At 42.6% G+C, this 27,828-nt stretch overlaps 2 protein-coding genes across 4 annotated transcripts in view; one reads left to right on the forward strand and one right to left on the reverse strand.

Annotated features, from left to right (window-relative positions):
* Window positions 1-20,054, forward strand: part of LOC117443518 (BTB/POZ domain-containing protein kctd15) — a 48,483-nt gene extending 28,429 nt beyond the window's left edge. For all 3 annotated transcript variants that reach the window (XM_034079459.2, XM_034079456.2, XM_034079448.2), the window contains exon 5: window positions 16,607-20,054. In XM_034079459.2, the coding sequence (XP_033935350.1) occupies window positions 16,607-16,765 (159 nt within the window). In that variant the 3' untranslated portion in view covers window positions 16,766-20,054. The remainder of the gene's footprint in view (window positions 1-16,606) is intronic.
* Window positions 20,055-25,717: 5,663 nt separating this feature from the next.
* The window catches only part of LOC117443693 (transcription initiation factor TFIID subunit 4), a 151,691-nt gene continuing 149,580 nt past the window's right edge, over window positions 25,718-27,828 (reverse strand). The window contains 1 exon segment of the mRNA XM_071201677.1: window positions 25,718-26,026. Coding sequence (XP_071057778.1) covers window positions 25,865-26,026 — 162 coding nt within the window. The 3' untranslated portion in view covers window positions 25,718-25,864.

Raw genomic sequence — 27,828 nt, forward strand, 5'->3', positions numbered from 1 at the left:
TTATAGATTTTTAAATGACTTGCAATATAATTAATTGGCCGCATCAACTAACACAACATTTCCCTACTCTGTGTACCAGTGAGGATGCTTCAGTCTGACTAACACGGTCTGAGAGGAGTTGCTTCTCTGTGTACCAGTGAGGATGCTTCAGTCTGACTAACACGGTCTGAGAGGAGTTGCTTCTCTGTGTCCCAGTGAGGATGCTTCAGTCTGACTAACACGGTCTGAGAGGAGGTGCTTCTCTGTGTACCAGTGAGGATGCTTCAGTCTGACTAGCACGGTCTGAGAGGAGGTTGCTTCTCTGTGTACCAGTGAGGATGCTTCAGTCTGACTAACACGGTCTGAGAGGAGGTGCTTCTCTGTGTACCAGTGAGGATGCTTCAGTCTGACTAGCACGGTCTGAGAGGAGGTTGCTTCTCTGTGTACCAGTGAGGATGCTTCAGTCTGACTAACACGGTCTGAGAGGAGGTGCTTTGTTTAGGTCGCTGCTCTGTCGGCCGGAGCAGACGGGGGATCTGAGCGGTTTCCTGTTCACCGTCTCCGTCTGCTGCCGGCCCCTTTAAGACACACACATACACACCGTGATGGTCTGCGCCTCACACGTATGCAGGCGCGGTAGAAGGGGTCCGGCTCATTGAGTCGATGTCGACGGGGACACGCGGAGCAGATGGATGTTTTTTTTTACGGTGTAAGCAGATATTTTTCTAAACAACTTTCTCATTCTGTCCTCTCTCATTGTTCCGTGAAGGTATGAGAAGGTTAGGAAAGTAATCCTCGTCTTCCCCGCCAGACACTAAGATCTGATTTCAGCCCTGGACACACACACACACACACACACACACACACACACACACACACACACACACACACACACACACACACACACACACACACACACACCCTGCCTAAAGTCTGGAACAGCGTATTTATGAGGTTTTATTGAAGACAGAAAAGAGATGGATACGTGACAGCTTTTAAATGTACTCCCTATTCAATTTATCATATCTCGCCGGCATGGAGAATTCACTTTAGTCTGAAATGGTTTCTATTGAAGTGAAGGTACGTTCGCTGCGTTGCCCGAGGCTGGGACTGCTAGACCTTGTGATACTCCGGTCACAATGAGATAACATGTTTCCCAATACGTTACTGTACACTTAGCAACGGAGTTTAAAATCTGTTTTGTATTCACTCGAAGATAAAGCAACATGCCTGAGGTCAGTAATGCAGTTGTATTTCAAAGTGAAACTTCTAATTCACATATTTGAAGCACTTTTTACAGGCTTTTATCAAAAAATCAAAAACATATTTCTCCGTTTTGATCAGTTTTTTATTCACTTAGAGCAGGCGTGCGCAACCTTTTTTGAACCGAGAGCTACTTTTAAAGTTGCCAGTCTGCCGAGATCTACCAGTCCAAATAGAGAGGCGTAGCCATGACTACCAGGTAAATACACACTTCTACTTGAATAAAACTGACCTTTGTACGATTAATACTTCATAAAATACTGCAGATCCTTTATCTCACCTCTTTCTAATCCACACACATACAAGTATTTAACTGAAGTTACACAGCAGTGTTGTTGATACAGAGTTTATGCACACGTCACTACAGTGGGTAATGTTTAAGAAACATTGAACAGTGCTGCCACATATGACACAGGGACAAAGAAAAGACACAGAACCGTTTCTTTGCCATTATATAAAAAAAGTGTTGCTACAAAAGTATAAATTAGGCTTACTAATAAGACAACTCCGATCTGAAGCTACTCAGGAATCTGCTGCCAACGTGCAATAAAAAAGACAAAAATAATAGAATCAAACCCTGTTTTGTTGCATTTTAGTCGAGTATAAAAATAAATGCCTTTAAAATAGGATGCAAGCAACACTAGCTTCTTAACCTGAATTGATGATAGACTATAATCAATTTAAGTTTGCATTCTTGTACCATTTTGTACAATAATTATAATGAATAAGTTCAAACAAACTCAAACTTACAGCTGATTAATAACGGTATCTAACTTGAGTTTTTATTATATCAAAAACCTGTTGAAATGCTGCTGTTATTTTTACTGTTCCCCCAAAAGCGCGTCGCAGCCTCCAGGAATGCTTCTTTCACAACTTCGCCGTCTTTGAAAGACTTCATATGTTTCGCAAGAACGTGACTGACACGATAAGATGCTCTGGAGCAGCCTTGCTCTTGTTGTTGGGCCTGGTGGAAATGGACTGCTGTGCATTTAGCTGTCCTTTCAGGCCCCTCCCCTTTAGCCGTCCTCTCAGGCCCCTCCCCTTTTGGAGCGTAGGGCAGAATTAGGAGGGAATTCCGTCTCGTAGCGTTTGTGCACTGTTTTGAAATGCCGCTCCTAAATGACCCTTCTTCGATAAAGCCACGCTCGCATTGCAGACGAGACAGATGGACTTTGAATTGGAATAAACAAAAAATAATCATCCTCCCACTCGGAGTGAAAATTATATATTTTGGGCTTTTTTGCTTCTGCCATAATTGCGGTCTTGTGTGTCTTGACTGTCACTCCTGTTGACACGGACAACATCAGCGAAATAATGCCAGCCACGCCCCGACACATGGGGTCACGCCGGCCAATCACAAAGCTTTGATGCGTTCAAGTACATTATTCTGGCACGGGAAGATAATGTTACAGGACATTAACGATACAACTGAATATTGTTGTTCTATTTTTAGACACATCTCGCGATCGACTGGTTGGGCACCCCTGACTTAAAGGTCCCTTTTTTTGCTCATTTTCACGTTCATATTTGTATTTTGAGAAACTGGATCTATAGCCTTTGCAGACCATTTACATGCACACAAACCTGTGTGTGTAGAACACACTATAGGAAAGGGAAAAGGCCAACCAGCTTAATAAGGCCTCGAAGATAACATCCCTAAGGTCAAGTAAATTAGTTAAACATCTCATTCAAGCAAATTTAAAACACTTTTGTCGACTTTTTTCAAGATTTCTGATACATTATATATTAGATTAAACTTTAGCATCATTTTGTACTTTTATCCTCGATTGCACATTGAATACAAGTCATGGGAAATGCAGTTAGCATCTACTCAGAAGTGCAGGAGAAGCAGGAGATGTATAACTTACATTGATAATATGACGGGTATAGAAGCAGGTACAGAGAAAGTGCTATAGTAGGGCTGTGCGATTATGGCAAAAATCATAATCACGATTATTTGGGTCAATAATTGATATCACGATTATTTTGACGATTATCCATTGACCATTTATTGAACTTTAAAACAAATAATATTTTACCAATTATCAAGATCAACAAATATGTTGGAGCGCACTTCCAAAACCATACTAAACATATATTATTAATATGATCAATAAAAATAAATTAGACCAAAATAAATTAAATCAAATATGTTGCAGTGCACGGTCACAACATACTGAAAACTCCTTAACATATAGCCAACATGTTGGTAAAACATATTCAACATATTCCACTCAGTTAAACGATGAAGGCTGGCCAACCGTCATGGTCCAGAACTAACAGGAAATAAATGTTGAACTACAATTTAAGACCAAATAAAAATGTTTAGGCCACCATGGCAAATGCTGGTAGGGCTGCTCGTGTCATCTCTTAAAGATTTTTTGCCAGAAACACCAGCCTGTTGACATGGTCTGGTTTCAGAGATGAGCGCAGGCAGGTGATAAGCCACCTGTACTGAAGACCCTCAGCCACGCCCCGACACATGGGGTGACGCCGGCCAATCACAAAGCTTTGATGCGTTCAAGTGCATTATTCTGGCTCAGGAAGATTATGTTACAGGACATTAACGATAAAACAGATTATTGTTGTTCTATTTTTAGACGCATCTCGCGATCGACTGGTTGGGCACCCCAGGGCTAGACCATAGGTCCGCTGTGGTCGCAAAGTAGTCAGCTGAAGCCACATCTCTCTCAACTTCCCCACGGCATTTGTCATATAGTGCAGGCAGCGCAGGCCTGCTGAAATAATACCGAGACGGCATCGCGTAACGCTTGTCCAACGTGTTGACAAGTTGCTTAAAGCCCTGGTTGCTAACAGTGCTAACTGGGCACTAGTGTTGTCACGATACCAACATTTTGGTTTCGATACCGATACCAAGTCAAGAATTGCGATTCCGATTCTTTTTCGATACTTTTCTTAAAAAAAGGGAAACACGGAATATCGGCTTTAAAATGAGGAATAACAGATGATTTTAGCAGTCGGAACAACTAAAGCAGCAGTGTTACTAAGAACAGAAACGCCAAAGAGTCACATCTAATATAAATATATATAAAAGCATTTATTTTAATTGTGTAGCAGTGAGTTTAACATTTTGGCAGCACTGTTGAGCATTTTGAAAATGTATTTTCATGCCTCTGTGCTTAGTCTTTCTATCTTTATAGCCACTGGTGTAAAGTAACTAAGTTCATAAACTCAAGTACTACTTGGGTACAATTTTGAGATACTTGTACTTTATTTAAGTATTTCAATGTTTCTTTTGCTACTGTGTACTCCACTACAGTTCAGAGGTACATGGTGTACCTTTACTCCACTACATGTATTAATACCTTTAGTTACTTCACGGATGTGGATGAATGATGTGAAATATAATCAACACTTAAATCAGACTTTAGTTCCACCTGGAGTAAATCCACCAGCTACCCTGCAGTCTACAAAGTACTTCAGACTAGCTGCACCTCCACCAGCTACCCTGCAGTCTACAAAGTACTTCAGACTAGCTGCACCTCCACCAGCTACCCTGCAGTATACAAAGTACTTCAGACTAGCTGCACCTCCACCAGCTACCCTGCAGTATACAAAGTACTTCAGACTAGCTGCACCTTCACCAGCTTTGAGAACACGTTCATGATCAATCATTATAAAACACATCATATATATTATTCTGAAATGGACCAATCTGCACAATGACTACTTTTACTGTCGCTACTTTAATACTTTTAGTTGAGGAACATTTTGAATGCAGTACTTTTACTGTAACAGACTATTCCTACACTCTGGTGCTTCTACTTTTACTGTCGCTACTTTAACTATATTTTGATGATAATACTTTTGTACTTTTATTTGAGGAACATTTTGATTGCAGGATTGTTCCTACATTCTGGTACTTCTACTTTAACTCAAGTACAAGACCTGGGTACTTCTACTTTTACTCAAGTACAAGATATATACTTATACCACCTCCGTTTATAGCCTATGAAAAAAACTAATAGAAAACGAAGGCTAAAGCTAACGTTAGCGGATAGTGATGCTAGTTTGCTAGTTACGTTTGCTCAACGATAATATTGCGACAGAAAAACTTTTCAGTGCACATCACGCTCTGCCGCTCCGACAGGGAGCTCTGCTCTGAACACCTGAACGGCCCGTTCACAGACTTCTGGCGTCTTTTTTGTCAACAAGCCGAAGCGCAGCGGCAGTTGCACTCCCACTTGCAGCCATGCTTCTCGTTTTCTCACATGCTCTGGCAGCTAGCGCGTGGCCGCGTGCACGAGAGAGGGGAGGGACTTAGAACGTGCTTGAGAGGAGCGGGACTGCAGGCACGGCTGCAGTGCAAGGAGTGGAAGCAGAGCGCTGAACACACGCGGCTCTTATTAAAACGGCGCTTTTTCACGGGAGTACTTTTCCCCGTCATTCTTAAAGTACCGATACTAATGAAACGGAGGAATCGTACCGTTTTTAACGGCAGGGTATCGCGGTACCTTTTAAGTATCGGTACACCGTGCAACACTACTGGGCACATATCTTTAGCGATGTGAAATGTAATGGCAAAGTACTTAGTGGAAATAGTTTTACCCTTCTTTTTAACGAGTTGCTGCTCTTGTTCTGACATCTTCGCTCGCGCTGAACACTCACAACACATGTCACTCCCACGTGGCTGAGTGGGCTTTTAGGGAGGGGCGAAAGCGCACCCAGCAAAATAATCGTATTTTGTCAATTATGCTGTTTTCATAATCGTCGCAAGCCATAATCGTAATCGCGATTAAAATACGATTAATTGCACAGCCCTATGCTATAGGTATAATCACTTTAACAGTATGAATGGAAGTATAGACACTTGACGTAGTGTGTATATAACAGCCAGTAGACTAGTATACACACTTTGTATACATAATGAGTAACTGTAGAAGATATAACCGATTTGGACAGTTTTATAAATACAATGACTAATGTGCAAGTCAGTCAATATCCAGAGCTGTGGGCGACGTACAGTGAGAACATAACAACGCTAACAGTTTGTTTCTACGGAGATAATATCTGTAAAGGAAACTCTGACAGGAGTACAAAGTCCTTTCTTTAATGTAGCCTCCTTTAGTCCTTCGTCCTGTGTGTTCAGATGTGAGGATAAACAACCCCACCTTGGCGAGAGCCTGTCCATGAAGTCATGACTGGGATCTAAGGGAATAATGCGAACCACCTGCGCCGTGATGTAGATCCAGCGGAGAGAAACAGAGACTGGCAGAGGCACTTAGCGGGTACACACACACACACACACACACACACACACACACACACACACACACACACACACACACACACACACACACACACACACACACACACACACACACACCGGGCTGCTGCTCCATTCATCACTGTGATGAAGTGCTGGGATCACACCACAGCCAATCCGTCCTCCATCAGAGTGACAGCCAGGCGGTCGTCGAGACGTCCCTCTGCGGCCGGGCGGGAACGCAACGCATCGCAACACACTCTTACATGTCACTCTGCCACTCCATCAATCCTTCACCGACTGCAGAGAGAGAAAGCTCTTCAGAGCAGGCCACACAAACACCTTCCGCTGCTCCTCAGTGGCAGAACGGGATGTTAACACTGTTATTGTAAGGGAGGGGGGGTTTCCCAGTATTCCCAGTATACTCCCAGTATCCCCAGTATACTCCCAGTATCCCCAGTATACTCCCAGTATACTCCCAGTATCCCCCACCATTACACAGTTTTGGGAGTGCACCACTTGGTAGTTAAGAAACCCTGGGTACTTCATCCTAAGCTTTTAAAGGGGGCATTCCACATTTATTTTACACCCGCATTAACACTTCTTCTCTGAACGGGCGACGCAGTCGAAAGTAAAAACATAAATGGATAAATGACGGCGATGACTATAGTTTTTTTACTTTCATATTGAAAGATTCATGCCAATTTAAAGTGGTAGGATAACTATTCTGGATAACTAAACCATGATAACATTTGATCCCCAGTATTCCCAGTATACTCCCAGTATCCCCAGTATTCCCAGTATTCCCAGTATACTCCCAGTATCCCCAGTATTCCCAGTATTCCCAGTATACTCCCAGTATCGCCAGTATTCCCAGTACTCCCAGTATTCCCAGTATCCCCAGTATTCCAAGTATACTCCCAGTATTCCCAGTATACTCCCAGTATTCCCAGTATACTCCCAGTATCCCCAGTATTCCCAGTATTCCCAGTATACTCCCAGTATCGCCAGTATTCCCAGTACTCCCAGTATTCCCAGTATCCCCAGTATTCCAAGTATACTCCCAGTATTCCCAGTATACTCCCAGTATTCCCAGTATTCCCAGTATACTCCCAGTATCCCCAGTATACTCCCAGTATCCCCAGTATTCCCAGTATTCCCAGTATACTCCCAGCATCCTCAGTATTCCCAGTATACTCCCAGTATATTCCCAGTATCCCCAGTATACTCCCAATATTCCCAGTATACTCCCAGTATCCCCAGTATTCCCAGTATACTCCCAGTATCCCCAGTATACTCCCAGTATACTCCCAGTATCCCCAGTATACTCCCAGTATCCCTAGTATACTCCCAGTATCCCCAGTATTCCCAGTATCCCCAGTATCCCCAGTATACTCCCAGTATTCCCAGTATCCCCAGTATTCCCAGTATACTCCCATTATCCCCAGTATACTCCCAGTATTCCCAGTATACTCCCAGTATCCCCAGTATACTCCCAGTATACTCCCAGTATACTCCCAGTATTCCCAGTATCCCCAGTATCCACAGTATTCCCAGTATCCCCAGGCTAAACAAGTATCTAGTTCCTTTAAACAGGCCCTCAGGTTGTCCCTTCCCCGTATGGGTGTCATCAAAGGCTAAGATCCCCGTCACCCCTTCGGAGTTTTCTCCCACACACAGTCTTTGTTTGACTGTACCACTCGTGCTTCTATTGGCTAGCGCTCCAACACATTGTACGTGACAGGCTAAGAGGCGGGACATCTCTAAGCGGTTGACCAATCACAACAGAGCCGGCCAGCTAACCAATCAGAGCAGACTGGGCTCTGGTTTCAGACAGAGGGTGAAAAGAGGTGCTGCAGCACAGGCAGTATGAGAACAATAAAGAGCTTTCTGAACATTAAAGCATGGAGACATGTAGAGACACTACATACTGATATACACCTGAACATCAGCAGGAGAGGACTCTTTAAAGTAGAGACACTACATACTGATATACACCTGAACATCAGCAGGAGAGGACTCTTTAAAGTAGAGACTCTACATACTGATATACACCTGAACATCAGCAGGAGAGGACTCTTTAAAGTAGAGACACTACATACTGATATACACCTGAACATCAGCAGGAGAGAACTCTTTAAAGTAGAGACACTACATACTGATATACACCTGAACATCAGCAGGAGAGAACTCTTTAAAGTAGAGACACTTCATACTGATATACACCTGAACATCAGCAGGAGAGGACTCTTTAAAGTAGAGACTCTACATACTGATATACACCTGAACATCAGCAAGAGAGGACTCTTTAAAGTAGAGACACTACATACTGATATACACCTGAACATCAGCAGGAGAGGACTCTTTAAAGTAGAGACACTACATACTGATATACACCTGAACATCAGCAAGAGAGGACTCTTTAAAGTAGAGACACTACATACTGATATACACCTGCACATCAGCAGGAGAGGACTCTTTAAAGTAGAGACACTACATACTGATATACACCTGAACATCAGCAGGGGAGGACTCTTTAAAGTAGAGACACTACATACTGATATACACCTGGACATCAGCAGGAGAGGACTCTTTAAAGTAGAGACACTACATACTGATATACACCTGAACATCAGCAGGAGAGGACTCTTTAAAGTAGAGACACTACATACTGATATACACCTGGACATCAGCAGGAGAGGACTCTTTAAAGTAGAGACACTACATACTGATATACACCTGAACATCAGCAGGAGAGGACTCTTTAAAGTAGAGACACTACATACTGATATACACCTGATCATCAGCAGGAGAGGACTCTTTAAAGTAGAGACACTACACACTGATATACACCTGAACATCAGCAGGAGAGGACTCTTTAAAGTAGAGACACTACATACTGATATACACCTGAACATCAGCAGGAGAGGACTCTTTAAAGTAGAGACACTACATACTGATTGAGAATAATATGTCCTCTTTAAATGACTGGACACTGGAGGAAAAAGTCATGTTAATTTAGTCAATAATTTTTTTTAAATGATTAAGCGGTTGAATCAAAAGTCAAAATAAGAGGCTTAGTAGTGCACACTTGACTCTAGAAAGGAGGTCAGTGAAGGAAAGTGATATCAGCACTAGTACTGTTCTCTTCAATTAAAAGTATTTTATTCAAAATCATACTTAAATTAAAGTGCAAATATATTCAGTTAACCACAGTTATAATTACTCATAACTCAGACTGTCCCTCGAGTTTCACATTATTGGGTCATTAATAATGATGGCTGTGTAAGCAGCATTTAAATGTTGCCGTTGTTCGAGGTGTAATAATGACTTCACGCTACGCTTTAAGCTAATTATTAAGACGGCATCATATTTTTTAAACTGGCCATTTATTTTGTACGCGACAATGAATACCCACAGCATTAAATATTACTGTCAAATAAACTTAGTGTAGTAAAACGTCATCGTCAATTAAAGGTGACTAATTTCCGTTTCCTCCAAAAGACAACCACGTCTTGTTCCTAAAGTCAAATACAAGCTACTACTTTGTTCTGGTTTTAAAATAGTGTTAAGTACATACAGTGGAACGTTTAGTACTTAAAATAACAGCTGGTTAGTTTTAGCACCACAAAGCCAGAAGAACACAAACCACAAATGGGGCGAAGCCTGCGAGCGAGTCCAGGCAGTGAACTCGAGCAACAATGATACATGAACACGTGACGCGGTGGGCGTGTCTGAAGCTTGGGGATTTTTTGCGAGCAACCCGACCAACAACCAATCACATGAATGTCCCGCCCCCGGCATACAAAGCAATAGCAATGTTAAAACGAAGTAAACTGGATATAAAATCCCCAACAGGCGAAAACCTACCAGTTCCACCCCCTGTCTCTGCCTCCTCCCTCCATGCCTCGCTCCTCCGGTTTGTATCCCGGTAGATGAACAGAGACTGATCAAACAGCACTGGCCGCTATAAAGGATTTTCCCTCCATCTTTTGGAATATGAGGAAATGACCTGCGTAGTCTCTCCCAGCATACACGCGGTTTGATTGGCTGGCGCTTGTACTGGCAGATTTGCATAAACGGGATTTCATTGGCTGACGCTTCTGCCGAGGCGCCAAAAGTTGAACATTGCTCAACGCCAGCAACGCTCCACGTCGCTTCCCACAATGCAGTTCGGCTAAAAGTGACGTCACCCCATTCAAAGTGAATGGGCAGAAGCGCTGAAAGCTTCAACGCTGTGTGGACGGGCCGTCACAACCAACCAATCGCAGTCTCCTAAACATGCCGCTCTATTGAAGCTGCCAGGTCTTCCTGCCTCTGCCTCCGTAATGCTCCACTGCTGTGTTCACTCGCTGCTGCCCCCCCCCAGCTCCACCTGTAGGCTCGGGGGTAGTTATCTATTCATCACTCAATGTTCTTTGTAAATCTGTGGAGTGATGAGCCCGAGCCGAGGCGCCAAACTCAACTATATGCTGCTTCTAACAAACATATTTAGAAACACGCGAGCTGTCCGACTGAACTGAATAAAAAGGTTATCCAAAAGAAAATCAAGTAAAATCCAAATCGAACATACAGCTGTTTTCCAACCGACTTGACATTCGCCTTCAAATAGAAGTTAAAGTAGAATAACGTGAAAGGTTAAGTGCTTAACATTGTAATGAATGTATTTGAGTATAATTCTCGTTAGTCTGAACTGTACCTAAAGTCTCTTGGAAATGACTTAACCTTAAATCTCCTCTCTGAGGGTGTTTGCACTGTCCGGGTTAGAGGTTGCTTTACCACAAGAGTCCCGTAAACTAAATGAGTGTGTGTGTCTTCGCAGGTCTCACTAAAACATCTATTAGGAAGCTGCAGCTGATTCAGAACGCCGCTGCTCGAGTCCTCACTAACACTAAGAAAGTGGATCACATCACTCCTGCTCTGAAGTCTTTACACTGGCTTCCTGTGTGTCAAAGAATAGATTTCAAAATACTGCTGCTGGTTTATAAAGCACTGAATGGTTTAGGCCCAAAATACATGTCTGACCTCCTGCTAAACTATGAACCATCCAGATCTCTCAGGTCTTCAGGGACTGGTCAGCTTCCTGTCCCCAGAGTCAGAACTAAACATGGAGAAGCAGCGTTCAGTTATTATGCTCCAAATATCTGGAACAAACTCCTAGAAACCTGCAGGTCCGCTGCAGCTCTGACTACTTTTAAATCCAGACTGAAGACTTTTCTTTTTGTCGCTGCTTTTAATTGAACTATTCATATCTTAAACTGCACTGTAACTTTTATCCATGTAATTTTTCATTTAATGTTTCTTTTATTATCTTTTCTTTTTAATGACTGCTTTTAAATGCCATTTTCTTAATGTCTTTCTTTCTGTAAAGCACTTTGAATTGCCTGGTGTTGAAAGGTGCTATATAAATAAACCTGCCTTGCCTTGTGGATATACCACTCGGAGAAACTTTAAATCAAAGAGTCCATTTGTGATGGTGAGCTCAGCCTCCGTAACACAGCGACATGACGAATGTTTCCCAAATGCTATAAGAATATATTACTCTGTCAACGTGTTTTTGTCGCTTGTGATTCCTTTTTTTTTAAAAAGCTGGCAGATGGCTCGGAGAATGAGAAAGAGTTGGAGCTTCTCGACTGTTTTGTGCCAGATGCTTGTGCTAAGCGGAGGATACGATGCAGAGTTGGAGCTCCTCGTCGCATATTAAAGACTGTGCATAGTTAAACAAAAGAGGCCCCCCAGAGTGAGGGGCCCATCACACGAGTGTCATACATGTCAATCAACTCAAGCAAGTTCCTCCTGAGAGAGCAGCCATCAATATTACATCGTGCTCCGGTTCTCAGCCCTGAGACTCTTCCCCTTTGATTCCTGTTGCCCCGCCATCTTGGAAATGTGCTGCGAGGTTAGAGGCGTGAGGTTCTTGTACCCCCCCCCCCCCATCCCCACTGCAACCCCAGATTGAGTGGCAGCTCTGTGAGATGTGGCGTGTGTGTGTGTGTGTGTGATGGGGACAGATCCCTGTGCAGCCAATTGAACCCGGTAACAGTGAGAATGGTTTATTATGTTTGAAATGTGCGAGGACCACCGGGGATGAAGCTTTTCTTCAGCGTTCTGCTTCGATCTCACGCAGGACAAGAAGTTTGGGGAAGAATGCGCGAACTTTCGTGAAGTATTGTCGAGTGATACTACGCTCTTAGAAGTGAGACGGGTTGTTCCTTAAGGATTGAGGTTTAACCTAGAACCATTTCGTTTTTTTAACAGTCCTTTGGAAAACGATGTGGACTAGTAAGAACCGTTTCTTTGCTTTGCTTTGTTCCTTTTCGTTGAACGCATCCTCCAGCAACCCGGACACTCAGATTGCAATCCTTGGGTTGAAGTAAAACTCGTCTTTTTGGCACATCTTTCGGATAAACTGTGGTTTTTCATAGACCCCTTAAGAATAGGGTTGTAGGTGAAACCCTAACAGAAACATATCTAAAATCCCCACATGTGGTTCTGGGTATAACGTTGTTATGTTGGATTTGAGATGAAAGACAAAGTCAATATTTTGGCACATCTGTAGAAATACATGGTGTTTCACAGAACCCTTAAGAACAGGGTTAAAGATGAGAGCCTTACAAAGCAACCCTGTGAATAAAGACATGTGTATTCTGATTTAATACTCATGCAACTCACGGACGGGTTGTTGGAACCATTTGAAGGTGGAAAGGCTCTGGATAAAATCCCCACGTGTGGCTCTAGGTCAGGGGTGTCAAACTCAAGGCCCGGGGGCCAAATCCGGCCCGCGACTTCATTTCATGCGGCCCCACAAGAGCTTGCAAATAATATAATAAGTTTATTATACGGTTACATGCCGCTTTACAGAAGCACATTGCCCATAAACTACATGTCCCACAATGCACTTTTTTTTCAAAATGCCACTTATTTTTTTTGTTTTTCCAGAATTTGGCTTTTCTTTTTAAATCATTTTGTGACATGCGCACTGAAGAGACTTGCAATTGTTTGCCCAGACTTCTGCTTTCAGACGTAGTTAATTATGAAGTTATGACCCTATCCGATAATAAACCAATGCAGAGGCAATAATATAATACATTATTTAATATTAAATATTTATTCTTATATAGTCTTATATATAAAAACGAGGGTAGAAGAACCCTAGTTAGCACCTACTTTCCTGGACTCCACTTTTCAAAGTTGGCTGGTGTTCTGATTTCCTGTTGTGAAATTCGTAATGACATAATCAGAGAAAACCTTTCCAGAGTCGTGGCCATGCCAGAAGTTCAAAGTGTTGCACATGAAAAGGAATAATTAGCTGTAACTCCATGAACATCATCGAGCTTTGGACGAAACTTCAACCGATCCGATCGCTTGCATGCAACTCGCTTCTTGTTGTGGTTTCACTCAAATGAGGCAGGAAATGTGGAGCATGCCGCCTGCAGTGTGTTGTTCTGATCCGAGCCACCGTGTTTCAGCTTCTTAAGAGGGTGCTTTCTGTCGTCAGCCGGGATTGATTCCAGGACAATGTCTCGTGGACATTAAAACCTTTTTGCTTGGATACATCTTAATTATTCAGTGTACTGTTTATCCCCCCCATGGCGCTACTTCACTGTCAAACTGAAGTTTCTTTCTTATAGTCATTACAGTATCCTTGACTCAGTTAACCATCTATAATAATATTCTAAAGTCTTTTGTGTTGCCATGCATTAATGATAAAAGTGTCTGTATTGATCAGGCCATTCTCCTCTGTGACCAAATTCATCGCCGAACATGACGGTCCCACATGCTTTACGAGATGATGGTGGGGGGGGGAATGCAATGTGATGCAACGATCAAAGAAGGCTATGTAATATCATTTCCATAATCGTTAGGCTCCTCGTCGTCTGTCATGGGTTTGGGATGCTTGATGCTTGGGCAGGTCTCTTAATTAGCCATCCTCACCATCGGCTGGCTGCCGCCCCGTCTGTCTCACACATTACAGAGTTTGTCGTCGTCGTATGGCCAGAGGACGAAGAGAGGAGGGGGTAACTTTCCCCAAGTGGTCCCTTAATGCTTACAAGCAGCATGTCGGGTTGCATTTCACTTTAATCGGGATGTGAGGGATCACGTGTGTTCTTCAAGTTTGTGTGCGTTTCGGTGGTATCATTTTGAAGCTTGCATTCTTGAGAACATTATTTTAGTTTCTGCGAATGTTGCTTTTCGACCTTGAGGCTTAACTGCCCCAATGTAGCCCTCAATGGGATCCTTGCGCGTGTAATTAGAGAGGTCATTCTGCGCCATTAGTGCGTGTGTGTGTGTGTGTGTGTGTGTGTGTGTGTGTGTGTGTGTGTGTGTGTGTGTGTGTGTGTGTGTGTGTGTGTGTGTGTGTGTGTGTGTGTGTGTGTGTGTGGGCATCTGAAGAAACCGATCTATTTTGTGTGAACTTCTCTGGCTCTGTGTCTGGCAGTAAAGGGGTTAGCCCTTGGCGAAGACCTTTCATTTCCATGCGCTGCACACTGCATTAAAAAGGACGGGGGAATAAGTAAATACGCAGCACTCCTCGCACTGGGGTTTAGATTTACCCCCTCCGAAAAAAACCACAACATCCCACAAGGATTACGGCAGATAAGGGGAGAAAAAGGATCTTGGAGTTCACGTGTTTGGCGAATCTGCATGTGGACGAGTGCGTGTGCAGACTCGAGGGCGAACATCTCACCCGGCAGCTCCAACACTTTGTCCTCACACGGACCGCCCGTAACTCCCGCTCCTCATTCTCAACACGTCGCTGCTTCCCTTTAGCTCACGGACCTCACTCCTCCTCTCGCCCCGGCCTCATTACTCAAATTAGGAGCTCCAGTAATCACGGCGCTCGGCCCCTTTAACACACCTCGCGCTCACACGCCGCTCTCCTCATCCCTTTGAGCTCATGCCCTCGGTTCAGGAGCCAATCCAGCTCAAGCGGCATGAATATTGCAGAGGTGGTGTGATGTCGGAGAGCCCTCTGGTTTTATTCCATGTCTACGTGTGATTGGTGTAGGGGCAGGTTAATGATACAGAGTGGATGTTGTGACAAAGATCTGAGGTTGAGGACGGATGGATGTCATACAGTGATATCTATGCCTGCTTTTAGATGATGATTCTTTTTTGGTGATGAGATATCATTAAACTTCTAAAAAGTCGTCGTTATCTTTCACGGAGGAAGCGACTATCTGATTCTGGAAAGCCACATTTCATGCAGAAAAGTATTTATCATGCTAATAAATGGCTTCACATTAAAAGTAAAAAGGGAAAGGGCTCAATCGGGTGCTTACAAATCAAATCAGGTTTTATTTATATAGCACATTTTAAAAACGATTTTTGGTCGAGCCAAAGTGCTGTACATGCAAATAATAAATAACACTTTGCTACAATCGCAAAACAGAAGACGATAAATTACAGCAGCAAATCAAACACAGGGAAATGTCATGAGTCGTGCTCCGCTCTGACTAGAAGGCCAGGGACAAGAAGTGTTTCGTAAGAGTAGATTTAAAAGCCCCCAGGGTCTGGGCCGACCTCACATGGAGGGGCAGAGTGCTCCAGAGCCGGGGGCCAGCTGCTGCGAAGCCTCGGTGCCCTCGAGCCTGGTCTTGGGCCCTATCAAGTTTGATGAGAGGATTGAAACCACTCCCAAGTCTATACAACAAATACGAAGCTACCGCTAGCAGCAGGCTAACAGCTAAGCTAGCTCTTTCGAACGGCGGCAGATTCCACTTACAACGACCTCTAAAATTCAGCAGTTTACACAATGTATCTTGTTTGTTTAATTTGTATAAAAAGGTTCCAGATCACCATTTGACTTTAGAAAATCAAAGGTATCTTTTATCTTGTTTCCAGTGTGTATGTGAAGCTAAGTTAGCCGTCAGCTAGCAGTAGCTTCGTGTTTAGCAACAGACTCATCTAACTTTCTGCAAGAAGATGTTTGAGCCATTTACCCTTTTTAACTTTAAATGTTTCTAATGCTAGAAAGTGTTGAACTCTTTTCCAAAATGTTCAGCTTTTTCTTTATAAACTTTGAATCCTTCCACTCGACCAATAGCACTTCTCATTCTAATGTAGCTCCGTTGATATGGCAGTGCTGTTATTAATGGCGGTCTCTCTCCTCTCTCCTCTCTCCTCTCTCTTCAGGTCCTGGAGCGTCTCTTCCAGAAGGGTTTCAGCGTGTCGGCGTCTTGTGGAGGCGGCGTTGATTCTTCCCAGTTCAGCGAGTACGTGTTGTGTCGCGAGGACCGACGAAGCCTCTCAATGAACACGTCCATCAGGATAAAACAGGAGCCCCTGGACTAGAGCATCCTGGGACAAGGGACTGTCAACCCTACCAATACTCCCTCCATCTTCTCACACCACCTTCCCGCCCCTCACCCTCCAACAGGACACTCACCCCCCCCCCCCAACATACCTAAGTATTAGCAGAGGCTTGTTAACCTCGCGTCTCTGCAGAACTCTGAGGGGAATGTAGTACCAAACAAAGGAAAGAAAGCAGCAGCAAGAGTTTTTGATTATGTTTAAACAACTCCCAAAGAGACTGTGATGAAAACAAAAGGACTCGACAGCAGCTCACTTGAACAATTTATAGCACCGTGACTGGTCCCCTCATGAATAAGGTATCCTGACTGAGAAAACTCCGAGAATCCCAACACACACACCTACTCCAACTTCGTCTGGCCTGCTGTGGGACATAAAGCTTTGGCCGACAGGACGCTGGTAATGATAACAGGAAGAGGACATAATCCCATAATTTCTCGTGTCCCCCAAAAGGCCCCAAATCCCCCCAAGACCCTCCACCCCCCCGCCCCTACAGGCTTTGCTACAGACGGCGTCGCCTCGCCGAAAGCAGCATCGTTTGCCAAACTGATTGTTTATTACAATTTTCATTGTTGTTTCTAAAGTATGTTCTTCTTGCTCCTTTTGCTGTTCTTATCATGACATGGTGTAAACAATTATTATTAATAGGATTATTTTTAATGTTTTTTCCTTTCTCCAATATGAAGGATGTATGAACGTTGTATTCATTAGGCTTTGAGAGATTGTGAGGGAGCGTTTCTTGGCAGTCGAGGCCGAACCTCAGATGTCTGCAGGCTGTGTGGCTAAAGCGATCTGGCCGGCGATGCATTCAGAGCCGGGAAAAGTCCCATTGTTCAAACGAGGGAAGGAACCTGGATCTTTCAAAATTGTTTATAGTCAAATGTGTAACACACTTAAAACGTCCTATGGAATCTCTGCTTATTAGCTCTACAACATATCTCGGGTCTCTGATCGGATTCTTTCTCACAGGCACGAAACATTTGCTTTTATTCAGCAGACGTTTATTTGAAATGTTGCACAAGCTCCAAGTGTATTCCAGTTTGATGAGGGAGAATGTGAAAGACTTGAGGACCAACGTGGACGACGGTAACCAGTATGTCTCGTGATCAGCAAGAGATGTACTCTAAATGTTTCTTTGCACTTTCCCAGCCAACACTCGATGAGCCCCGTGACCAGCGCCAAGTCAGGCTGTTCGAAAACACGTGACAACAGAATACAAAGGAGACGAGGTGCATATTTTGTTGATTGTAAAAACATAATGGCATCATCTCTTTTTGCAGTTAGCCAAATACACAATGCATTATACAAAAAATACCAACGTGTGTTCCTCCAGGCCTCTGGTTTTGTTGAGAAGAGCTCGCAGTGCAAAGTTTGAGAGCCAGAGTCTCTTGTTTGTTTCAATATTGTCACTTCTACGCCAAGATTATTTTCTCTGGTTTGTCACATGTTCGTACGGCAGAACCCGAAGTAAACTCCCAGCGTCTCACTCACTCACAAAGAGGCGAGTGGGCGGCACTTTTGGTCTCATTCTCAACATGTCTGGATCAAAGACAGAAAACAAGAAAGGCCAAGTTGTCCATGCTTTGTATTTGAGTGTAACTCACAGATGCCGTTTCTTCCAATCCAAAAGACTGATATATAAAAAAAAAAAAAGTCCATTCTGATCTTTGTGAGCTCTGAGCTAAACCGGGTCGCTTTTTATTTAGGTCACAATCAGAGGTAGGCTTTTGGACCGTGTTGTGCTAATATCAGCTCTGGATGGTTTGATTAAATACGGCCAGTGATTGGTGGAAGATGAGCTGGGTGCAGAAACCCACTCCTCCCCGCGGGTCTCGCTCACAATCAAGCCCATCTTTGTTCTGACCTGCCAGTGGCCTGCGCCTTTGCATCCAGCCGCCTCAAAGGGAATGGTCAACAGGGCCTTTCATGTTTCAGAGGCATGTTGGGCTCTTCACAGCGACCCCCCCCTCCGCCTCCTCGAAGGCTCGCAGCGGTGCCAGTAGAAACTCGGCTCTCACCCCCTGCTGCCGCCGTGTCATCCCCGTGCCCTGCTTTCTGTAAAGAACCGCCCTCCTACTCCGCGGCTCACTGGACCGCACGGCCACAAACAAACTGATAAGTCAAATCTGGGGAGAAGTTACTGAAAAACTCAGCAAAAACTAAGAATCAGAGTTGAATTTAAACCAAACATCTGCAGGAATTACCCTTTTTTTTTTTGGCAGGAAGTAAAAAAGGCTTGTTTTCTCACTGATGTTGCAAATCACGAAATTGGCGTTTAATCCGTTTGCCGACGAGCTCTCCAAAAGCTCTCGGTGAAATTTGATCAGAAGTTGCCGATCCCCAGATCTTTGGGCCAGAAACGTTGCAATGAGAAGTCACAAATGGACGTCTGACAGATTTGGGGTGCACATCAGAATAAAACACAAATGGCTGCAGATAAAGTGAGAAAAGGAACAGACGATGCAGTTTTTGGAGTTTGCCATTCTGTGCAATAACCAAACCTTTTGACTCGACGACGGGTTCATCACAAAGCTAAGAGAACTTCATATTGTTCACGCGTTTCCGATGAAGTGCTGGTCAGTGTTTCAGCCACTTTACATGGCATCCACTCCACCTCTGAGGCGGGTCAGTTGTACAGTTATTGTATATTGAATTATCAGGACTCTGGGTTTTAAACGGGACCCTCGTGTTTTTAAGAGACCTCTAAGTCCTCGTCACAAAAAAAAAAAGAAGAATGGAAATAATTCAAAAGCATTACATTGTGTACATATGGATTAAAACATTTCAAAGGGTATAATAAGGTGCAAATGTATATTATTTAAAGTGTTTAAAACAATTAGACTGTGGTATTAAAGGGCATGTGTTCATTTACAGTGTCTCCATTTGACTTTTCTTGCATATTTGCGATAATAAAAGGATGTACTGATGTATAACTGACCGGTGTCTCTTTGCTCTCACGTTCTTCCACTTCCCTTTAAGGGCTTAGTTTGAGCGTTTACTTCAGTCAGGATGATGCCTACGTGCAGTGGAGGAATGTTACAAAGCACATTTAATCAAGTATTGTACTATTTTGACATACTGTACTTTACTCCAGTATTTCCAGTTTATGCCACACCATATATTTCTACTCCACTACATTTTGGAGGCACATGTACTTTTAAATCCATTACATTTACTTCACATTCATATTTACTTGCTACCTTTCTACATACCCGTGTATGATATGTTGTATTACATGTACCCAGTATTTAAAGTAACTAAAATAGCCAACATTGACAGACAATAACATGTATTTGTTGGTAATAAAATCAGAAGATTCTATAATAATGTAAAAGCTATTCTGCATACTGAGTCCTTTTCTGTACATATTGCTGAAAATACCTCTTTACTTCCACTTAAGTCAACATTTTCAATTGCATACTTTTACTTATTGAGTATTTTAATACTATGGTTTTTGTAATGTTTTTATATATACTTCTACTACACTACACTTTGGAGGCAAATACAGTACTTTTAATTCAACGACATTTATTTCACTTATACAAAACATGATATGCGTATACAGTGTCATTATGATGCAGTACTTAACAATAATGTACCTAGTATTTAAAAACGTACTTAAATTGGCTGAATATTGACAGAATAAAACACTTATAATAATACAACACATATATATGCTATATAACAGCCGTTCTGCATGATGAGTACTTTTACTTTTGATAATTGAAGTACATTTTGAATTGGATACTTCTGTTCTTCCAGTTAAAGGGGCCCTATCATGCAAAATGCACTTTGTGATGTCTTTCACACATCAATGTGTCCCCGGTGCGTCGGGAACTCACGCAGCGTCAGAAAATAAAACCCTCTCTCTTTTCCTCCGTACCCACATCTTTTAAAAACGGGGTACAACAGAACTGACGTCAAATCGGCAGCACCCACAGAAAGTTGCTATCAGAAACAATGCCTGACGTGTTTTGGACGTGATCTCGTTTTTGTTTACGTTAGCAAGCCTCGCTAACACTCAGAGCTAACCTGTGCTGGAGAGCACATGTGTTTGAAAAGCAGGAAATAAAAAAAGGAACTCACCTTGTGATAAACCCGCAAGAGAAACAGCATTTGAGCTCCATACTGTTTCAGAGATAATCCTTGATGTGGTTTAGAACAGGATGGCGTTTTATCACAGCAGAATTTAACTTTATCTCCGGTAGAATTCTGATCAGGCATTAGCTCCGTCTCCTCTTTCTTTTCTTTTGTTAAGCTAAGGACCCAAAATCCGCGTTTCTGTGGGTGTTTCTCAATGTCGAGGAAGGCTGCTCCAGAGCCACTATTTCAAGGATGCTACGTCATCGAGTCCCGCCGAAGGACTGTTCTGGAATTCTGATGCTTGGAATTCTATCGAGGCCGGCGTCCTTCGTTGCGGGAAATCTCGAGGCTGCACATGTGTATCCTCCGTGGTCTTAAAATCCCCACAATGCTTTGCGCACGGACCAATTTCCCAAATCTTTGTCGGAAATCGCGCTCCATTTAAGGCGGGGCCTCGCATATGACGCACACCTGTTCCACCATTCTTCGTTTTCCGAGGCTAGGAAGGATTCTTGCATCGCTTCTGAAGGACCTGACTCGGAGGGACATGTCCTACCAAGGAAGCGTCCTCGACATTGAGAAACACCCTCTAACAGGGCTGAAACAGAGGGGTACGAGCAGTATGAGGCGTGGCTACAATGGCTCAAACTTCACAGACATGTTTTGTATAGGTACGGCTCTACAATATATTTTTAGGTCCACTTTAAGTAACATTTCCAAATAAGGACTGTTACTTCTAACGGGGCGTTTAAAGACCGTAGTTTTTCTAATTGTAGTTAAATGAACTGGCGTACTTGACGTTTTTTGATATGCTTGATACACTTCCACCACTGCACATCCACTCAACCAACCAATCAACCAACTAATCAATCAACCAATCAATCAATCAACCAATCAATCAACCAATCAACCAATGAAGTTGTATTCATATAGCCCAATATCACAAATATCCCATGTATCTCAGGAGGCTTTACAGTTCGCTCCGTCCTTAGACCAGGGGTGTCCAAACATTTTTCACCGAGGGCCACATACAGAAACATATTCAAAGGGCTGGGCCGCTCACTCGAGGTATATTGCCTCATAAGTTAAGTTATAAGTTAGCAAAATCAATCAAATGTAAGTAAATGATGCTCGATACAACAACCTACATCACAGCTTTCCATAGGGCTTCATTTATTTTGTTAGCAGCTCATTCCTTAAAACAGATTGCTTATCATAAGAGGAAATATGAAGGGTGTATTTCAAGGTTATGTAAATAAGTTATTGGGCTTTTTTCTCATCAACTTGGATTTGTTAGAACATGTTTTCAACTTCAATTGACCGAAAGTGGTCTGATGAACACATGAAGACTACTGTGGAATATCTGTTTACAGATATATTTAAGAAGTACAATACAGGACAAGCTCAAGTTTCATTTCTGGGCCATATTTCATTATACGTTTTGAATTTGCAGAGGGCCGATCCAAAATGGAAAACGTGGACACCCCTCCTTTAGACCCTCGCAATGTTCAGAAACACTCCCAAGAAAGCCCTCATCTCCATCTCAGTACGTGGTTGCTGTGTTCAGTAAACGCCTCTCTTAATGTCCTGTAATTGAACTGATGAAACATGTTAAATATCTCCAGTTTACTGCACCATATGGGGGCTCTGCGTTTAGTCTTCAGGGCTCAATCCAGATCAGCGGCGGAGGAATAGGACGACATCTTGAGAAAAACCAATATGCTCCCAAACTCCAATATTTTCCACCGAGTTAAACAGTTTGGTCTTTTTGGAAATGCTTCTGCTTAATTAGCAGCAGAAACCTAGGGGGACTTTTCATCGTTGAGCAGCGGCGCTTGTACTTTAGCATGTGCGATGTTAAAAAATGGAAATGAAGACGGCTGAGTAAGAGGTTGACTTTAGTAAAACTGTCTCGCAAAAACATAACAGCTTTTCCCTTTAAAGACTGCGGAATAGAAAGAGGGGAATGTTGCTCCGTGATGAAGTCATCTTTCAGGGACATTTCCTTTATTCCTGTTAGGACTCAGAGGTGGGGAATGTGTTTTAATTCAGGTGGAAGTACATTTACTCCGAGTACTGTACATTTGTGAAGTACTTGGCTACTTTGAACTTTTACTCCACGACATTTAGGAAGCAAACATTGTGCTTTGAGTTACTTTGCAGGTATTTATTTTCATGAATGAATGCATTATGATACGGAATATTCTGGATTAAAATACCTTGCAGTATAACAAGTCATTAAAGGTATCTCCGCCATTACCAGCTGTCAGATACATGCACAGTACAATATGTGCCTCCAAAATGAAGTATATATTAGTTAGTTTAGTTTATTTATTTTTTTCGAGCGTGTAAAACCAAAGAAAATACAAATGAAACAAAAGATGATACAGACATGATACAGTACTATACACATGAATACAATAACTAAACGAAATATTTAAATAATAATTGAATAATCTGTAGTATCATTGTCTGATAACAATAAACAACAAAACTTTAGCTAATTACACGTCCGAAAATATATATAATATATATAAGTATCAAAATTGACGAGTAAATGTACTTCATTACTATCTACCTCTGTCCAGCCTCCCTCAGTGTATTTTATGTGAGTGCTGTTAAAGGAATGGACAAAGTCAGCATGTGCTCGGTTTAGTAAACAGCTTATTTATTCCTTTACAAAATAGGTACAAATACATAAGTATTGTTTTTCACACAAACAGGAAATGTTCAAGATATGTACAAGAGTTTACCAAAAATAACGTGGTTCTAATAAACACAGTTTTGTAAACAATATTTACAAATCATCCTTACATTGAAATGTGACTTCCCCGTCTGTTTACATCAGTAATATTATCCTAACATTTTGGCTACAAAGCTGTAATAATAAGAGTAGAAATGTCTTCCTGTGAAACAGAAACAATGGAAATCACTAATAAAATCACCACAATAATCATTGTTGTGCTTGTTTTTAAACATTTGGGACATAGAAAATATGAATGTGGAGTTTAAAAGCCAATCAAAAAAGGGGGAAATTAATATATCAATTGTTAAAAATAACGGTCTTTTGTCGGAAGTTGGCAACGCTGTTTACAATTTAAAATGAATAATGCCTTTGCTGTGTTGTCAGGTAAAAAAAGTGAACAACAATTCTTTAAAATGTCACCAATGAGAAGAAAAGCTGCATAGAGGCCAAGAGATTTAGTTAGATAGAAAGAAAACATAAAGTACATCATTGACAATATTACAGAATACGATGAAATAAAGAAAAATGACAAAACAAGACGACAGGCCCTTTCCTTTCTTCAGTCAGTTATACAAAGATAGAAACAAGTTGGGATATTACAAATTAATAAACGTCTTCCTTCTACAATTAAATATTAATTTACAGCAGTGATAATTAATCTGGGATCAAAGTAAAAACAAGTTGAAGTGCTTTGTTCATTCAGTCATTCCCAAAGTAGCTAGGGGGTTAAAGGGGACATCAGGACACATCAGCAACACTGAAACATAGCTGCTTTTTTGTTGAAATGAAATGCCAATTATGTGCAGGTAGGACAGCGAGAGGAGAAAGGAATGTCTTTTTTGATCTGAGGTTTCGTACAATAATAACCAAAAGTCGTAAAAAAAGAGTTCACATTCAGCGAGGGTAAATGAAAACATACTGACGAGGGTGACCAATCAGAAACGTGTGTCATAGTGCGACTATAATTTAGTTTAATTATCTTTTTCAGAAAGGTCACAGGGACTTTGTGTCATGTCTGATTCTCATTTTACAAAACATCCTAATACTGACACGGGGAATATTCCTCTTCCTACAAAGAGAACATGATCAAAATATACATGCTGGAAAATAATGTAATAAGATCTACAGTAAATTGAATGCGGTGCTGTGGAATCAAAACGATGTCTCATTAGAAATCCGTAAATCTCTTCTTTGATGAGTTCAGCTGCTTTCATTGAACCGTGCTCAACAAATAGCTCATGGAGAATATCGTAGGCTGCGTCGACGAGGAATATATTCATCTCCGCCAAAATAGTCCTTACTTTGAGGTGGTTTATTGAAGCTAATGCCAACGATGTAAATTAAAAAATATCCTGCAACATTTAAAACCCCTTTTTTTCCTATTACAAATCCAACACATCGAATTCCATAAGTACGGTGGCCGAGAGGTGCCAACATGGTGCAACGACCAAAATACATTTCCGTTGCAATTAAAAATACACAAATGTGCAAAAACACATGCAAAAGAAGAAACATCAACATTAACTTCACGAAACAAAAGCGCAGTGTTTACTAAACACAAAACGAGGGGACTCTAAAAAGTGACGCACACAGCTGGGACCGGAGCGATTGTTGACATTCAGGAATGATAAAGTTGGCCAACTGTAACTGCCTTACCTAAAATCTAAGTTGTATCCGCATATTTAAAACATGTGATCACATTGCAGAAATATCGCAGATCTGCTGTTAGCTAGCTAGCTACGTTAGCTAGCTAGCTAACGTAGCTAACCTAGTCATTTCAAATATACTGACAAATCACAATTATCAAACAGACCAACTCTGCGACAGTTGACTAATTTTATAATCCCCGAATGTCAACAATCGCTCCGGTCCTAGTTGTGTGCGTCACTTTTTAGTGTCCCCTGGTTTCTGTTTGGTTCTGCTTTCATCTATGCAGCGCTTCGCATGTTTCGTCAAGTTGGTGAATGTTTTCTTAATGCTGGTTTTATATTCGCTATGTTTCTGAAACTGCAGCGCGTTTCTCCCAATGGAAATCTCTTTGTTCGGTTTGCACCGGTCAGCCGCCGTACCCATGGCCTTTGAACTCAATGACCCAACTACTCATCGTGAATCTAAAACATGGATTTATTTTTGTACTTTTCTTTCTCTCTCTCCTTATTAAAAGCTACATGAAACGTCACTACAGTACACATGGAGACACTGAATCATTAGACCTGATCTGAAGGCACGTGGCGGAAGAGGGGGGGTTGAGGCTACTTGAGCAGGGCGCGGTAGAGGAGGAGGGAGTGGGCGGTCTCTCTCTCCTGCTCCATGTAGAAGATTAAATCCCTGAGGTTGACGCGTGTGATGCGCTGCCGTGCGTACTGACGCGACGAGGAGGAGCCGGACGGGGAGTCCATCGAGCTGCCTGACACCTGCAAGACAAGACAGAGGGCACAAGGTGAGATGGGGGATTCAACACTGGTTTCTTTACATTTCGAAATCCATCGTTTCAAGGGTTATTATGGCCCTAAATTCTTGACAATGCTGCACAATGCTTGCAGTACTACAACTGTGTGTCCACTGCTTCAACGTCAACACTGCTACAGACTGCTGTCGGTCAACCTTTTGAGAAACACTAAGAACCATACCTGAGCCCAACCACGCTTTGAACAGTGAATATGAATGGTTACCATCAAATCAAGATACAGTGTCCCAACATGTAATACAGTTAGACAGACAAAATGTCCTCTCCGTTAAAGGCAGCTCGTTGTGGAACAGCCTCCCAACCGAGATACGGGATCGTCCCACTCTCAATAGCTTCAAAGGCCACCTCAAAGACGGGCGATCACCGCTAACTGCACTTTAACACCGGGGTGTCTCCTCTCGCACTTTAGGTAGCTCTATTATCTTCTCTTGCACCTTGCATGTCGTTGCTGCTCGATTGTACTGCCATGTGGTAAATACTCGTGTATGCTCTTTTTGCATATCATGTATTTTGTTTTTGCTATGTTTGTAAAACGTAATTTTCTTAAATGTTTTATGTGAGGGACTGCGGATGGAAATGAGCTCAAAGCTAAATCTGGCACTGTTACGCTCGATACATTTGATGTGTTAAGTGTTCATGACTGTGCTTTGTCCCTGCCCTGGGTCGGCTGTAGGTGAGAGGGTCATATGGGGTCCTTCTCAGGTCGACTATTTTCATTTCCTCGCTCCTCGGTCTCACCGGAAGTTGATTTGTCTGCGCCATCTTGAGTAGCGTCCCATGGCGCTTATTTCTGCCGGAGGAGCGAGGAGCTATAACCACCAGACCATCCTCCGATGAAATCCTCAGACACTCGTCCCGCCCCCTTACTGTGTATCGCTCACTGATTGGACGATGCAGTGCATGCTCTGATTTGATGCTTCTTGACATGAGAGCAGTTTCCCAGCGGAGTGAAGAAAACACATGAACCTCACGGGAGTCCCTCCTCAGTCTATACCGTGTTTTGTTTCAATTCATGTTTCATTTAGTTACAAACATGTGATATATCTGAACAACAAAGTGGTCAACAATCCTTTTATTCATTTATTGGAAACATTTTCATGATCGCTTTTTTCGTTTATACACTTTAAGAATGGCGTTTATCTTTTTTGAGAATGACTTCTTATTTTATTTAATGTATTGGGGTCTACAACAGATGTTACACATGTTTGTGTCGGTAAATGTGAGGCGGGGGTGTGTGTGGAAACAACGGGGACAGAGCTGCTGCCAGACGATCAGCTGTGCGGCATCACAGCTTCACGTGGCGCTCCGGAGGAAAGGACGTCCCATTGCTCTTAAAACTCATGTCCCTGCTTCTCGTGGTTTCCTTGCGTCCCTCCACGCTTCCTTGGTGGGAGGGACTAGTCGCAGGGAGACGACGCAAGTGAGGGACGCAAGGACTCCATTTAACCGACCTGAGACGGACCCATTGTCTTCAGTGATTATAGTGTCGAACACATATGCCTCGCAGAGCTTGTGGCTTGACATAAACTTGGAAGAATTACACACTTTGAAGCCGTTTAGAAACCCAGATTCTGAGAAGGTGCTTGATTTTGATCAGACAACACTTCCCACTGCAGCAACCTTTCATTGAGCCTTCATGCATCACGCTGTTGTGCTTCTGCTCTTTATCAGAAATATCAAATGACTGGTGACTTGTTTGGGTTTTGCTTATTTCAATTTCTCCTTTATAAAGAAGATGTTTCGTGCACT

The sequence above is a fragment of the Pseudochaenichthys georgianus genome, chromosome 3 (genome assembly GCF_902827115.2).
Source record: "Pseudochaenichthys georgianus chromosome 3, fPseGeo1.2, whole genome shotgun sequence".
Taxonomy (NCBI): Eukaryota; Metazoa; Chordata; class Actinopteri; order Perciformes; family Channichthyidae; genus Pseudochaenichthys; species Pseudochaenichthys georgianus.